Source organism: Camellia sinensis, chromosome 7, assembly GCF_055761805.1.
Source record: "Camellia sinensis isolate YWXY chromosome 7, ASM5576180v1, whole genome shotgun sequence".
Taxonomy (NCBI): domain Eukaryota; kingdom Viridiplantae; phylum Streptophyta; class Magnoliopsida; order Ericales; family Theaceae; genus Camellia; species Camellia sinensis.
Window position 1 is genome coordinate 92,637,895 of NC_138967.1, and position 16,978 is coordinate 92,654,872.

Here is a 16,978-nt window from a genome sequence, read left to right on the forward strand (position 1 = left end):
AGTAAGATTAATTAACATAACGCAGGACAGGATCATGACCCGTACCCGCCGCTATGGATTAAGGTCATAACCGGCCAGTAATCATGAGATTACTTACGATTTCAAATAGAAATCAATTAAAAATTAATAATACGGGGCCAAATGCGAAAGTAGACTTAAAAATTTTGAGCTATGCTTACATGGCAAATTAAAAACATTTCCCATATGCTTGATAATAACTCACACCACATACTAACAGTTAACATCTTGAACATCCAGGAACTTCAAACATGTAGTCAGCCAAACAAAAGTTTATGTACATAGGTGATCCAATGTATTCACCAAGATAGCAAAAAGGGAGTAAACAAAAGAACAAAAACAAAGTCTCGTGCGTGAGACATTCGAGCTGACTCCACAAAACTGACTTCCACTCACATTCTTCACTGAGGCTAGGTTTAGACATCTCTTTGCTCACCTACAAGCATATAAATGAGAGTGAGCTAAAGCTCAATGAATAATATCAAAATAAAGAAATGACATGAATGAAATTTGTAACCGACATATCAAACGGCCTTGGGCCCATTCATGTTTCTATGTAGTACATCAAACAGCCTCAAGCCCAAACATATCAAATGGCCTCGGCCCAATTCATTCTTATCAAATGGCCTCAGCCCGATTCATTCATGTCAAATGGCCTTTGGCCCAATTGTTTATGTCAAATGGCCTTTGACCCAATCATTCATGTCAAACGGCCTCTGGCCCAATTATTTATGTTAAACGGCCTTTGGCCCAATCGTTTATGTCAAACGGCCTTTGGCCCAATCATTTATGTCAAACGGCCTTTGGCCCAATCGTTTATGTCAAACAACCTTTAGCCCAATTATTTATGTCAAACGACCTTTGGCCCAATCGTTTATGTCAAACGGCCTATGGCCCAATCATTTATGTCAAATGGCCTTTGGCCCAATTCTTTATGTCAAACGGCCTTTGGCCCAATTCTTTATGTCAAACGGCCTTTGGCCCAATCCTTTATGTCAAACGGCCTTACTCAATCATTGGTATAACGGACATTCATTCACAATTCAAAGTAACAGTTCCATGACACTTATTCAGAGGTAGGCATTTAGAAAGTAGCATACTTCAAAATATCCTTACTAAGATATTACTCACAGAGTTCTACCGATGGATTTGTCCTTGCGCTTGACCCTACACATTTCATAACACATTGGGTCACAAGTGATTCAATCCATTCTTAACTTACTATTTCTCTTAGGCCTCTTTCTTAACCTTTTAGTTCATTTACAATGCTCAATTCATGCCTAAGAGTGCCTAGAAATGAAAGAGAACGGAAAACGAAACACAAAATAGCTTTTCAAAATTTCTGAAACAGGGTTCTCCGCTCAAGCGCAGCTTTGGTCGCTCGAGCGAACTGCAAAACTCTAAAAAGTACTAGTTGCATGAATTTCACGCTCGAGCGAGATTTTCGACGCTCGAGCGAGGAATCTTGCAAAACAGGGTTCGTTCAAGTGTAAAATCTACTACTCAAGCCACTGTGTAAATCTCTGTAAAACTTCTAGGAGCTAAATTTTCACGCTTGAGTGAAACTTCAATCGCCCGAGCGGACAGGTCGAATTCTGTGTTTTCCAGCAAGCTAGTTCAGTTTCAAAACACAACCCCAAAGGCTCCAAAGTTGCAAATTGATGCCAAAAATGTAGAAAAACATTGTGTGCCATAAAAACTTAGATAATGTGAAACCAAATGTCCCAAAATCACGGTTCATCTCCCGAATTTCCAAAACCAATTCAAGTTCTTCAAAGTTCATGCAATCAAGTTACATACCTTCATGAATTATGCATGCATGTAACCTATTGACTCTAATTCCATTTCAAATGGTACAAATGATGCTCATAATCACGGAGCTTAACAAAACTATGCTTGCATGTTTGAACCAAACTCCTGAAATTACATGGAAATACATATGGATGAGCTCAACTGTGTTATGGTTTGCCAAAATTAAGATCAAACTTCTATACATGCATCAATTCCCTTCCAAGACTTTCAAAACATGGAATTGAGCTTAATAACTTTATGATTCATGAATGCATTTAAGTGACAACTCCCAATTCAACATGGATTACAAAGTTCATGCAAGAAACATGAGAGATCATAACAAATTCATGCATGCATGTATGATTTAGCACCAATTTCCTTATTCCAAGCTCAATTCTTGCATTTTGGTTCATTGCCTTCTAGAATACACATAATTATTGACTTAAGCTCATAAATTAAGGTTCAAAAACCTACCTAGAGGCCTCAAGAACAATAATTCTTGCAAGATTATGAGTTGTCTTCTTCCATTCTTCAATCCTTGAGTAATTCTCCAAAGTTTTTGTTCTTCTCTCTCTCTCTCTCTACAAGGATGATTCTCTCTCTTTCTAGAGCTCCAGTAGATTTTATGTCTAAGTGTGAGCTCAAATAACATGGCTTATCATATATATATATATATAGGCCTCATTAATCTTATTGGCTTACCAAAGCTTAAGCTTAATCAAATAGGCGTAATTAAATCAAATTAATCTAATTATTTTAATCCGAATCAAATTTTAATTAAATTTCACCATAGGCTCTAAAAATTACATCGATCACAATAAATTAATCAATTTTGGTTTCTGGCACCTCTACAGCCCTCAATTTTGGATTATAGCAAAAATTGTGACTGATATGTCTACAATCAACAGATAGGCATCCAAAAAAAATACGTAGGACACATAATTAGCATTCAGATTCATATTAAGCATATAAACACATATATAATTAACCAATTAAAAGCTTAATACAGAATAGGATTGTCACAATAGCTAGTAGAAAGGTGGAGAAGGACTTAAACATGTATTTTGACTTGAGTATGAGGTATTTGAACCGTCTTTTCATGCCAGAATCTTGTAAGGAGGAGGTACTCTGAAAGTTTCACCATTCTTGCCTTACGGTACACCCGAGAAGCACAAAGATCTATCACGACCTTAGCCGCCAGTTTTGCTAGTGGGGGATAAAGAGCAGCGTAGCTTTGTTTGTCTCGAGGTGCCTTACTTGTCAACAAGTGAAGGCCGATCACCAGCGACCAGCGGGTTTGTTACAACCCTTACCTATAGCCAACTAAAAATAGGAGCATGTCACGTTGGATTTTGTTATGGTTCTTTTGAGGACTCAACGGGGTAATGATGTTGTGTGGATGATAGTTGACCAATTAACTAAATCAGCACACTTTGTATCTATGCACACGAGTGACTCGGTAGATTATGTTGGTGACCTTTATGTTAGGGACATAGTTCGACTTCATGGGGTCCCTGTGACTATCGGTTCAGATATAGATCCTCGTCTCATGGCTCGATTGTGGCAGAGCCTACAGAATGCCTTAGGCACTAGATTGACAGTTAGCATCGCTTATCATCCTCAGACTGACAGACAATCCGAGTGAACCATTCAGATTTTAGAAGATATGCTTTGGGGTTGGGTTCAAGATTTTAAGGGATTGTAGGAGAGGCATTTTACCTTTGGCGGACTTTGCCTATAATAACAGCTTTTAGGCAAGTATTGGTATAGTGCTGTTTGAGGCCTTGTATGGCGGACCGTGCAAATCTCCAGTGTGTTGGGCCAAGGTGGGTGACGCACCTATGTTAGGTTTTGAATTTGTCCAGAAAACGATAGAGAAGGTCACGCTTTTTCATAAGAGGTTGGTTTCGGCTCAGAATTGCTAGAAGAGCTATGCCGACCATAGGAGGAGACCTTTGTTCTTTGAGGTAGGAGATCACGTGTTCCTAAAGATATCGTTGAGGCGGGGTTTAATGAAATTCGGGAAGAGCGCAAAGTTGTCTCCTAGATTTATTGGACCTTTTGAGATTCTTGAGCAGATTGGGGAGATAGCTTACCGTTTGGCCTTGTCGCCCCAACTTTTCAGGATTCATGACGTGTTCCATATTTGTATGCTTTGGAAGTATGAGCCTAATCATTCACATGTGCTGGAATGAACCAAGTTAGAGGTAGATGAGGATGCCTCGTATAAGAAGAAACCGGTACAGGTTTTAGACTCTCGGGACCAAGTCTTGCGAGACAAGACTATTCCATTGGTTAAGGTGTTATGGTGACACCACAAGGTTAAAGAGGCAACTTGGGAGCATGTGGAAAAAGTCCGTGAGAAGTATCCAAACCTATTTGTCGATATTTGAGACTTGTGTTGAAAATCTTAGTTATGTTGTAATATATATAAACATTGTATATGTTTTAGGGAATTGAACTATAATAGTTGGTGTTGCAAAACTCAATGTATCCTTGTTACAAGTTTGGATGATATATGTTTTGTTTTACTTTCCATGAATGTTAGTTGATTTTAAATTTCAGTGACAAAATTCCTTAAGGGGGGAGATTATTACGATTTCGGTTTAGACCAAACCCATTTCTTGGTTTTGAATCCAAGAATCCAAATACTTAACTGTTGTTCATCTCATTTCCATCTTGTTGCCTGTTGAGTTTGGCTATTGGGAATTTTGGTTGCATTTGAAATAGGTTGGGAAGTTAGTTTTTCAATGAGTTGTTGCCCAGATTTTTGCTTGTTCGCTCAACCGGTCTTTTATAGTCTGCAAAACTACTAGAAGTGTGATATCTTCGCTCAAGCTGTCTTTTACAGGTTTGAACTTCTTGGAGGGGGTCATTGTGCGCTAAAGCAGCGGTTTTGGCCGTTTGAGCGGTGTCACTTATTGTGTCTTACGCTCGAGCGGTGTTTTGGTCGCTCGAGCGATCTGCGCATATATAAGTCCGAGAGAAGGCCATTTTGTGTCACTTTTTCATCTCTCTATCTCTCTAAACATTTCAAAACCCTAAAACTTTCACACTCTCTATCTCTAGTTCAAAATACTCTTAATCCATTGGTTTCCTCACCCTAGCCCTTTGGAGTAAAAGATTGAGCATGTTGAGGGCTTCATTCTAATCTGAGGAGTTAGTGTTTTCGGCTCCCCAAGTTCTACCTTTTGGTCTCCCTTTTCTTCTACTTTGAGGTAGGGATTTCTTTTATCTTTAATATCAATTTTAGCTTAGTTATTGGCTATTTGAAATGGGCTAGTGATTTGGGGATTTTTTAGGAAACCTAGGGCTTAATTTTGAAATCAAAAGAGGGGTTTTCCTAATGGGTTATTGAGAATGGTTGTGGGGATGTGTTTATGGTTGAGATATGTTAAAATGGTGGATATCCTTTCTTAAAATGGATTTTGTAAGAAAAGGGGATTTTGTTCTAAAATTTGGAAATTTTGGATTTGTGAAAGGAAATGGAAAATGATGTTCGGTTTTATAAGATTGCAACACTGCTTATGTTGATAATGATGGTGGAGTTGGATATGTAATATCATTCACATTGTAAAATGATAGAATATATATTTTGATTTGAAACTATCTGTTGTACAGAAATATCTATTTTGCGCTATCAATGGAGGATAGTCTTGATTGTTGTAGACATTGCATGAGGATTAGGTCAAATTGAAACTAATTTCTCATACATTGTGCATTGAGCATCAATTCATATTCAACATTGTAAATGTATTTATTTTGAGAGAAATGGGTGAATACATTGGTGAATCTGGTTAGAGGGTATAGTTGTGGTTATGATGTTGGCCTGCGTGTCATTAGTAAAAGTCTAGAAAGCCGCGCGATTACGTGCCGATCTTTTTGCTTGTATATCTTGCTGGAAGACACATACCTAGAGGTTCCTAGTGTTTTGTATCCACTGCCTTGTTTTCTGCTATAAAATGATATTTTTTTCATGAACTAATTTATAATCTAGCATTGCATTGTTTATAGATAAAAATAATAATAACAAATAAAAAAAAAGAGGAATGTTTGACAAGTGGTATGCATGTGCATTCACCTTATAATTTTGCTAAGATTCATATACTGTGTTAGAGTATCTATACTGGGCTTTGGCTCGCCCTATGTGGAAAACAAATTTCAGGTGTTGATGATATGCCTCCATTAAGGACGTAACTTGGAAGGATTTGGAGCCAATGGCTTCATTTTTGTTTATTGATGCAATTATTTTTGTTTAACCTTTAGGCTTTACTTGTATTGATTTGAACTCATTTTGCAGTACCTAAGCATCGACTTGGAAACTTGTAGCCATTAGGCCATATAATTATTTGGTTTTATTTTTACTTTAATTTATGTATCCAGGCCACCATATGCTTTGAATTCAAAATCCAAGATTTTTTTAATGTATATTGCATATGTCATCTTTTATATTGATCAAAGTTATGAATGGAATAGAAGATATGATGTTGTTGATCATTTATAAGTAATATTATGAGTTGGATTATTGTTATTTATTTCAGAGAGTTACAATAACCATTGAAATTAAAAATATAAATTATATCATTCCATGTTTTGAAATCACAAAATTTAAAGAAATAATACTAATATATTATTGATAATAATTAAGAGGATTTAAAAATTAACCAATAGTATTTTTATATAACAGTATAGATGGAAGTATAGATATAGATATATATTTCATACCATAACCATAGAAATTAAAAATAGTAATTACATCATTGCATATTTTAAATCACAAAATTTTAGAAAATAATACTAACATATAATTGGCAATGATTAAAAGGATTTAAACATTAATCAATAATATTTTTCCATAATAACATAGATAGAAATGTAGATATAAGTATAGATTTCATACCACCAACATTGAAACTAAAAATATTAATTACATCATTGCATGTTTTGAAATCATAAAATTTAAGGAAATAATAGTATAATATATTATTGACAACAATTAAGAGAATTTAAAAATTAAATCAATAATATTTTTATATAATATTATAGAATGAAGTATAGATATGGATATGGATTTCATACCATAACCATTGAAATTAAAAGATAGTAATTATATCATTGCATGTTTTGAAATCACAAAATTTAAGGAAATAATACTAATATATTATTGACAAAAATTGAGAGGATTAAAAATTAGTCAATAATATATTTTTATATAATAATATAGATGGAAGTATAGATATAGATATATATTTCATACCATATGCATTGAAATTAAAAATAGTAATTACATCATTGGATTTTTGAAATCACAAAATTTAAGAAAATAATACTAACTTTTTAGTGTCAATGATTAAGAGCATTTAAACATCAATCAATAATATTTTACATAATAGCATAGATAGAAGTGTAGATATAAATATAAATTTCGTGCCTATTTGGTGCAGTTTAAAAGCTGCTTATTTCAGCTTTCAGCTTAATTTAAGCTATTTTGATGTGTTTGGTTTAGCTTATAGCTTATAGCTTATAGCTTTTTGGAAGTCAAAAATCAGTTTATTCTTTGAGTGGGGCAGGAGATGCTTAATTTATAAGTCAGAAATCAACTTATGTTCATAGTTATAAGTTATAAGCTGTTTAGGTATAAGTTATAAGCACTTTTCCACAGCTCTACCAAACAGGGCCTACCATAACCATTAAAACTAAAAATAGTAATTGCATCATTGCATATTTTGAAATCACAAAGTTTAAGCAATTGCTATAAATACATTATTGACAATAATTAAGAGGATTTAAAATTTGACCAATAAGGTTTTCATATAATAGTATAGATAGAAGTATAGATATGGATATGAATTTCATACCATAATCATTGAAATTAAAAATAGTAATTATATCATTGCATGTTTTGAAATCACAAAAGTTAAGGAAATAATAGTAATATATTATTTTACAATAATTAAGAGGATTTAAAAATTAACTAATAATATTTTTATATAATAGTATAGATAGAAGTATAGATATAGATATGGATTTCATACCATAATCATTGAAATGAAAAATAGTAATTATATCATCGCATATTTTGAAATCAGAAAATTTAAGAAATAATATTAATATATTATTGACAATAATTAAGACCGGCTTAAAATTTAACCAATAATATTTTTATATAATAGTATAGATAGAAATGTAAATATAGATATATATTTAATACCATAACCATTGAAACTAAAAATAATAATTAAATCATTACATGTTTTGAAATCATAAAATTTAAGGAAATAATATTAATATATTACTTACAATAATTAAGTGGATTTAAAAATTATCTAATAATATTTTTATATAATAGTATAGCAGAAGTACAGATATAGATATATATTTATCATAACCATTGTAATTAAAAATAATAATTAAATCATTGCATTTTTGAAACCACACAAACTTAAAAAAATAATACTGATATATTATTAGCAATGATTAAGTGGATTTAGAAATTAACCAATAATATTTTTGTATTATAGTATAGATACAAGTGTTTATATAGATATAGATTTCATACCATAACTATTGAAACTAAAAATTGTAATTACATTATTGTATGTTTTAAAATTACAAAATTTAAGAAAATATTACTAATATACTATTGGCAATGATTGAGTGGATTTAAAAATTAAATTAATATATATATATATATATATATTGGATTTTTGACTAATCACAAAATCACATGTGTATTTTAAAGGATAAAAAATTCAAAAAAATATGAGAAAGTTATATTGTGACTTTCAACCTCAAAGAGGATATAATATTTTTACTTATATTATATAATTGTTAATTAAATAAATCAAGCTGTAGTCAAATTCCATCGGGGTTCATTATGGCCCTATTTTAATTATTTATTTTTAATATTTTAATGTATATATTATTTATGAAAAAAAATTAAATTAATTTGATAACCATAATTATATAATTTTATCATTTTTATCTTCAAAAACTGAATAATTTGTTTTGGAAATAATATTTATTGTTCATATTTTAAAAACAAATAAAAAATTATTTTGTTAAAAATCAATGTAATTTTCTTTTCATGAATAACCTATATTAAAAATACAAAATAATCGAATTATATAAAATTAAGGCCCGTAATGAATTTAATAGATAGAACATAATTCAAATTGTTATTTAATCTCACTTTTCATCAATAGCATTGCTACTCTTGTCCAAAGATTAAATACACTTTTTAAATCTAATAATGTGGCATTTTTTTTTAAATCTAATAATGTGGCATTTTATTAAACGGTGGTACTATATGCACTAATTAATGTACAAACTAGTGTACCAACTAGTATTATGCCATTATTACTGACCCCACCTATTATAAAAATTAAAAATATCCAAAATCTCTAAAATAATGTGCCATCATCTGTTAGTATACTAGTTGGTACATTAATTGGTACACACAACATTATTCTTTATTAAAATATTTAGGTTAACTCCTCTCTCTCTCTCTCTCTCTCTCTCTCTCTCTCTCTTATTTATTATCTAATCATCAACCAATTTTTTTGGAGTAATGTTAGGGATCCCAAATATTTTACCAAATATCTGACATGGGTGTGGGACCTACATGGTGTGGGACCCTATGTGGGTCTCACACCTATGTAAAACATTTGGTAGAGCATTTGGTAAAATATTTGAGACCCCTAGCATTTTTTATTTTTTTGTTATCACATCACTGGGTGTAAAAATTGGGTCTATAAAATGGATTTATATATCATTTTTCTTTCATCAATATCTCTGTCCTCTCTCACTCTTTTACAACCATCTCTCTCAAGTCTTAACAACACCAATCCAATGCCTCCTCCTTCTCCATTACCACCACCCCCACCACCACCATCATCTCTGCCGCTAAACCACCCAAAACATCTTGTGTTCGACGCATCTTTTCTCAAACACGAACTCAACATACCTCTAGAATTCATATGGCCAGACCATGAAAAACCTAGCCTCCACGAGCCACCACCGCTCCTCGTTCCGTCTATCGACTTGGGAGCCTTCCTCTCTGGTGACCCCCTCTCCGTCTCAACAGCTATTCAACTTGTCGATGAGGCTTGCAAGAAACATGGCTTCTTCTTAGTCATAAACCATGGAGTTAGCAAAGAGCTTATCAATGAAGCTCACAAGAACATGGACTTGTTTTTTGATATGTCATTGAAAGAGAAACAGAGAGCTCAGAGAAAAGTTGGAGATTATCATGGGTATGCTAGTAGCTTTACTGGTAGGTACTCTTCCAGGCTTCCATGGAAAGAAACTCTTTCTTTCAGGTATTGCGATGATGGTGGATCATCAAACGTGGTTGGAGAGTACTTGGTCAGCACAATGGGTGAAGATTTTAGGCAATTTGGGTATGAAAAACTTAGGTTGTTCTATTTCGCTATGTTTTTGTTTTCTTTGTTTTCATTTTTCAGTGTTTTGAAAACAAAGCACTGAAAAATTTAGAAATGCCATTTAGTCTAATATTATTTTCAACCATGCTATAAACTCATAAAAAACATCTAAAGAAACATATTTATGAATAATAATCGTTTTCCTTGTGGTCCACGTCCCATCAACTTTAAATCTACACTATATAGTTATTTCAGGGTAGATTTTAAAATAACTTTCCGCGCTTCATAGTATCTCTGATTATTTATATTTTTATAATTTTTTTTTTTTTATGTTTTTCAAAAGTAAGTATTAGGAAAATTTCCTCAAAAGGCTTTCAAATATATATGTTTATTAGCAAAAAAAAAGGAACCACAGTCTATGTAATTTGTGTTTTGCATTAATTTGATTACTATAGTTTTATTTTTGAATTTTTTACATTATGTCAATTTACCCTGATTCATAACAATCCTTTAGATGTTGAACTAAAATCAAGTGTGACATATCTCAGAGTAATTAAGGGGCTAACATCGGATTTGAAATTATTTATTCCTTTTTGAATGAATCATATTTTTCTTGCTTTTTTTTTTTCTCAAAATACAAAGCAAAAATTTTAAGAGCAAAATAATACAATTGAATTTATTGACATCAAATTGATACAATAATTAAATTAAAAAATCAAAATATAATTTAGTGAAAAAGAATATTATCAATGGATACCAAGAGAGGTACTAGATTTCTTATAGTTGTACCGTTTTAAATTATTTTAAGTAATTGCGTTAATTTCACTACTAAAGATGATTTTGTTTTGAATTTAACATGCCCACTTAAAAACATTAGATTTTTAAAGTGAGTCTTGAAATTTTCTTAATGAAAACCATTTTCAAAAGAATTTTTTTATTAGGATTTTTTTTTCTTTTTTTTTACCAATGTTGTAAAACGAAGAGTACAAAAAAAGTACTTGGTCAAAAATAGAATGTAACAATTCATTAAATATTTTTTTTGTTTTTATTATTAATTTTTTTTCTCAAAAATGAAAACACAAAACTAAGCAACCAACAATATAAAAATAAAAACACCCTTAATTATTCAGAACCATGTCTATCTCTCTCAATTTATTAGTTAGCTAAACTAGCATTTTTGTTTTTGTTTTTGTTTTTGTTTTTGTTGCTTGTTGTGTTTTCGTAGAAGGATATACCAAGATTATTGTGAAGCAATGAACACTCTTTCACTTAGAATCATGGAGCTATTGGGGATGAGCCTAGGAGTGGGCCCAGCCTATTTAAGAGAATTCTTTGAAGGAAATGAGTCAATAATGAGATTAAACAACTACCCTCCTTGCCTTAAAGCTCATGATACTCTTGGAACTGGTCCTCACTGTGATCCAAACTCACTCACTATCCTTCATCAAGACAATGTTGGTGGACTTCAAGTGTTTGTTGATCAACAATGGCACTCCATTCTTCCCAATTCACAAGCTTTTGTTGTCAACATTGGAGACACATTCATGGTGAGTACATATACAAATGTTGAATAGGGAAAAGGTTATGAATAGAAAAATAGTCTAGAAAGTAACCAAAAAGCGCTAAGTTTCCTCTTACTCTAAAATTAGGATGACAATTTTCTCATCCTCGATGAGAAAGCAAAGCGCGGACAAAGTTTTCTCGCCCGTCTTGCCGATTGTCATCCTTGTTTCTCGCCCCCAAAACACCTATAGTCATTGGATCATGTGAGGGTTCAAAAATCTCAAAACATATCTAATAGTTATAAATGTTTTGGGATGGGAGACACCAATATTTAGGAACAAATGATCCAGTCTTCCAAAACTGTAATAATAAACAAACACAAATATATAGAATTTATATACAGATTTATGTGACTCTATTAAAATGACATTTAATTATATGACATAATTATTTGGTAATTTTTATGTATATAAAAAACTATTGTTAAATAGAATTTGTTTAACAATCTATACATAATGATGTTGCAATAATATTTTTGTAAATTTGGCTACAATGATGGGTGTTTTCTCTTCAAATGAAAGGATTGCAAAATGTCGTATCATTCTGTAGACACCCCATTTTTGACCGTCCTCAAGACTTGGACGTCACCGTTTGAACACTCGGTGATTACCCATGTTTGTGTTTGTTTGGAGTTCCCGGAGGTCTCGGCTCGCGCGCCTTGCCTCAGGATCCCCGAACTCGACCGTTTAGTGTCTGGTTTCACACCAAACACTTGCATCTTGCCTTTGAGAGGTAGGGTAGGGCTTGTAGACCATCCCCACCCATCACCGGCAGTGGCTAGAGGCCACCGGCTGGTTTTTGTATCCACCGGCAATATAGTTTGCCGGCCGGCACTCTTTGTTGCCGGTCAGCACTATTTAGTGCCGGCCGGCACTCTTTTTGGCCAAGATGGCATTTTTGGCCGGCCGTTTGCTGTTCATCTGCTTTTGCAGATATTTTTAGACAGCTGTCTTGCTTTTTCTCCCCTCCATACACGTGTATGGAGGGATCTCTCTCTTGTAAAGCTTGTCTTGTAAGCTTTACAAGACAATATAGAGAGAAGCTCTCTCTAGTTGCAAAAAGAGACTTAGAGGGGAGACTTAGGATATTTTGAGAGCTTAGACAGCCATTGTTGAGCTCTAGTTCTAGGGTTTGAGTTACATACATTTTTCTATCTCTCTTTCCCTCTCTTTTGCACTCTAGGTGTTTTGTGTCTTACTATTGCACACAAACACCTAGTGTTTCACCTTCCTCTTGAAGCTGAGGTTCTAAGGGGTTTGTTTTGAAATTTTGGTGTTGGGTTCAAGCTAAAGGAGGCCATTGGAGCACCATTTGTGAAGGGGTCTTCAAGGGTGAGATTCTAGTCCCTTTATTCCCTATTTTTGCATTGATTTTCTACCTATCTTAGAGCTGTTTTTGTGCTTATTGTATAACATAAAAAAGTTCTATTTTTAGGCCATCTTTATTGTTTATTAAGAGTGTTTTGTTGTTTGAGGGTTGTTGATCCCCCTTAGGCCTTGAAAGGCCTCATTTTGAGCCATTTTGTGCTAGCTCCGGGATTTTGGTGTTGAGGTCTCTTCACCACTGAAATCTTGAGGGATTTCAGTGGTGAAGATGATGCTTTGAAGTCCCAAGAAGGAGAGGGCCACACCCTCTCCTTGTTGTCCTTGAAAAGGGCATGTTTTGGCCTCTTGAGAGAGCATTATGCTTGAGTGTGTGTTGAGCATGTTTAGGTTGTTTTTCATGCTTATATATCCATAATATAGCATGATTTTAAGTTGGTTTTGGTACTCCATGCATGCTTAGCATAGTTGCCTTGTAATGCCTTGTTATGCCTTAACATGTCTTAGGTTGTGTGCCTTTGTTTCTAGCATGTTTTAGGCTTACATTTGTGAAGATTTTGTGCTTATCTTGACATGTTCTAGGTCTGTCCTAGGTTGTTTGGGTTGATTTTGGCATGCTTGATATAGCTCCTTTGTATTTGGGCTTGTTAGCCTTGAGCATGTGCATGTGTAGCATGCCATCTTTGCATTGTTTTGGTGATTTGGGATCATCCTATATGCCATTTCAGTCCCATTTCCATGCTTGTTTGATTGCCTTGCATGTCTCTTTAATGCTTTGTAAGCTTGTGTAGCAATGCTCCATGTTTTGGGGCTTATGCATGCTTTTGTTTCGAGTCATTTGAATGCCATTTAAGTGATTCTTGAAGTTTGTTTTAGCATGATTTTAGAGCTCATGTTGCATGCTAATTGTTCATGATTGTCCCTTTCAAGTGTGCTTGAGGGTTGTCTAATTTGTGCCTAAGTGTTGGGCCTTAATCATATGTATGTGTGCATGTGTTTTGGTCTCCATTTTTGGGCATTATGGCCACTGTTTTAGGCCTTATTAAAGCTGCCTAATTCATGTATAAGACCACCTTAGCATTAGTTTGCATTGCCATATGTATGCTTGTATGTTTGCATAAGCTTGTCACCATGCCATGTTGCATCCTTAGTTTGTATGCCTAGGTTGCATTGCATCTTGCATGCATGCCTTGTTCCTTGACTTGATGATAGGAATTGGGCCTTGTTTTGTTTGATTGGTTTGCATTGCATTTGAAATCAAAGTTGCATACTTGGTTCTTTGGGCCATCATGCATGGAAATGCGTGATTGGTGGTCTGAGAATCGAGGTACATGCCCCTTTGAGTCATTGCCATGATAAGGGACATGATTGATGCATATATGCCTTGAATTGTGCTGCCATGCTTTGCCTTGCCCTCTGTTGCTGTGAGTTGCAGGTTCTGCAGGAATACTCTGCCGACCGGCAGTGTAAGGTGCCGACCGGCAACAATTTCTCTGCCGGCAGCTTTATTTTGTGCCGATGGCCGCACACCACTGCCGGTGGTAATTCCACTCAGCCGGTGACACTCCCCAGTGTCCAGGGATGCAGTCTTGAGGTTTTGACAACCTCTAGAGGAGTGAAGGAAGGAAAACAGAGGCAGCCCATGCATGGTGGCACGCTTCCCGAGGCGATTTACTGTTTTCCTAGATTAGTTAATTTGTTAATTAATTGATTTGTAATATTAATTAGCTTGCGTAGTTAATTAATTTGTAATATTTATTCGGTCCCTCCGAGTGAGGGCAAATCTGTAATAAGTGTGGGTGAGTGTGTGAATGTCTTCCAACCCCCACTTCTTTCTTCCCTTTTATTTACCTGCTTTGATGGTAGATTAGGGCATGTTTAATTTAGCATACCTTATGCTATGCATGCGTGCATTCATGCATTTGTATTACATGCATTAGGCTCGGCGCATCATACTAACTACATCTGTACTTCAATTCCCAAACTGAATATGTGATAGTTGTGCATTTTCACATACCATGATTAGGTTAGCCGAGCCTATCCTAGCAACATTCTGTATGCGATGCATTAGGCACTTAACATGGACTTGGATCATACATGTTTGCTAACAAGTTCTTTGTTTTGGCACGGAGTACTATGTAAGTATTTTAATGCTTTAGCATACCGCATGCGTGTGAATGCTATCATAACAGTATGTTTACCATGTGGCTAGATGCTTATGTGTTAAACTGTTTTAATACCTGTGGGTGGAGGTTGGATTGCTTGAGTTGGAAAAACTCGTTGAAATCCGCATTTTAGCCTACTTGCGAGTAGCAAATCCAAAACATTTTCCAAAACAAACGGATATGCAATGCTTATTTCCAAATTAGGCAATCTAGTCTATACTTGTTTGCTGCGCGCATAACATAGTAATTCTAGGCTAATAATTGGTATAAGAACACATAACGTTTTCAAAGTCGGATATCATGGTTAGTAGAGGCCGGTCTTCGGACCGGGCGAAAGGGGGTGCTCATAGCTGACCTTCCCCGATCGTATCCAAGCTCCCGAGCCGAGACAACTCCGGTGATGACGGACATGTGGCCTTCGGCACCGAGTCGAGTCAGGGTTTCCTAAATTCCCCCATAAAAAATATTTAGGTGGCGACTCTGTATCTGGCAAAGCAGTCCATGTTTGGCACTTCTTTTCAAAAATCTGTTTCTCAAAACGATTTGCCGGATTTGGACTCTTTGGTTCAGATTAAGAACCGTGACGATTTGAGAGTCCGAGCTGTAGTGACCCCAAATGAACAGAACGGGACTTAACCCTCCCGGGGCGTTCGAGGACGTCTACACATTCTATATGATTTTTTTGTTTTTTTTTTTACAAATTGTATTTTATATGACCGCTACAAGAAAAAAAACATATTTGGCGATCGAGGTATTTTTTTCATCGCCAAAGATGATTTTAACGACCATTTTTCTGACTCTATAACGTTGCTGAATGATTGACATGGCTATGGATTCCTTGTCATCTAATCCCTTTGTCTTTGTGTCTCAATGTACTCCTCTTAACTATTGAATCATGTGAGAATCTCATAATATAATTCAATAATTGAGGATGTATTGAGAGACGAACATGAAAATTTAGGGACAAAAGACCTTATGTCCAATGTTAGTGATGGTTTCAGAAAGCTGAGGATAAACTTGAATTTAGAAATAGAGGACCATGTGTTCAATCATGTGACAAACTCAAAATATATGAGAATCTTATTAAACTTTTTCTAATAAAGTTTATTAGCTTAAGTTTGAATTTCAATACATAAAAGTTTGAAAATGTTTCAGGCTCTATCAAATGGAATTTACAAGAGTTGCTTGCACAGAGCAGTGGTAAACAAACAAGTTCCAAGGAAGTCTCTAACCTTCTTTTTGTCTCCAAACATGGACAAAGTGGTGAGCCCACCTAATGGATTGGTGAATAGTCAAAATCCAAGGATATATCCCGACTTCACTTGGCCAACTCTTCTTGAATTCACTCAAAAGCATTACAGAGTTGACGTAGATACCATTGACGTCTTCTCAAATTGGCTTCAATGCAAAACCAACTGAAGATAGTCCAAGAAAAATAATAGAATCTTCACATTTTTTTTATTTATTTCACATTATTTATTTATTTTTTATTTTTACAGTGGTGATATGTGCTTGGAAAAAAATTCTCTATTGTAAATTTAGTGTGGTGTGAATTTAAATAAAAATGAATTTAATATGCATTTTATATTTTTTCCTAAATATTTTTTTCTAAATGTCCTTAGTTTGGCAATCTTCAAACAATCTATTTGGCTAAAAAGAAGTTAAATATAAAAAGTATGTTTGCTTTGACTAAATAATAAGTGATTTCTTCTTAAATAATTTTTTTTTTTATGTA

The 16,978-nt window shown here is 34.2% G+C and overlaps 1 protein-coding gene across 1 annotated transcript; it reads left to right on the top strand.

The window, feature by feature from the left end:
* Window positions 1-698: 698 nt before the first annotated feature.
* LOC114293010 (gibberellin 20 oxidase 1-D-like) lies at window positions 699-16,662 on the top strand. Its single transcript, XM_082877099.1, has 4 exons — window positions 699-748; window positions 9,714-10,211; window positions 11,419-11,740; window positions 16,399-16,662. The coding sequence occupies exons 1-4, from the start codon at window positions 699-701 to the stop codon at window positions 16,660-16,662; spliced, it is 1,134 nt and encodes a 377-aa protein (XP_082733225.1).
* Window positions 16,663-16,978: the final 316 nt, after the last annotated feature.

What these genes read in the sequence shown, in the direction of transcription:
- LOC114293010 (XM_082877099.1), top strand. Translation starts at nt 699, where the DNA reads ATGGCCTTTGACCCAATCATTCATGTCAAACGGCCTCTGGCCCAATTA. An exon ending in CGGCCTCTGGCCCAATTATT is followed by an intron (nt 749 to 9,713) that starts TATGTTAAACGG and finishes ATCATCTCTGCC; the next exon opens with GCTAAACCACCCAAAACATC. An exon ending in GAAGATTTTAGGCAATTTGG is followed by an intron (nt 10,212 to 11,418) that starts GTATGAAAAACT and finishes GTGTTTTCGTAG; the next exon opens with AAGGATATACCAAGATTATT.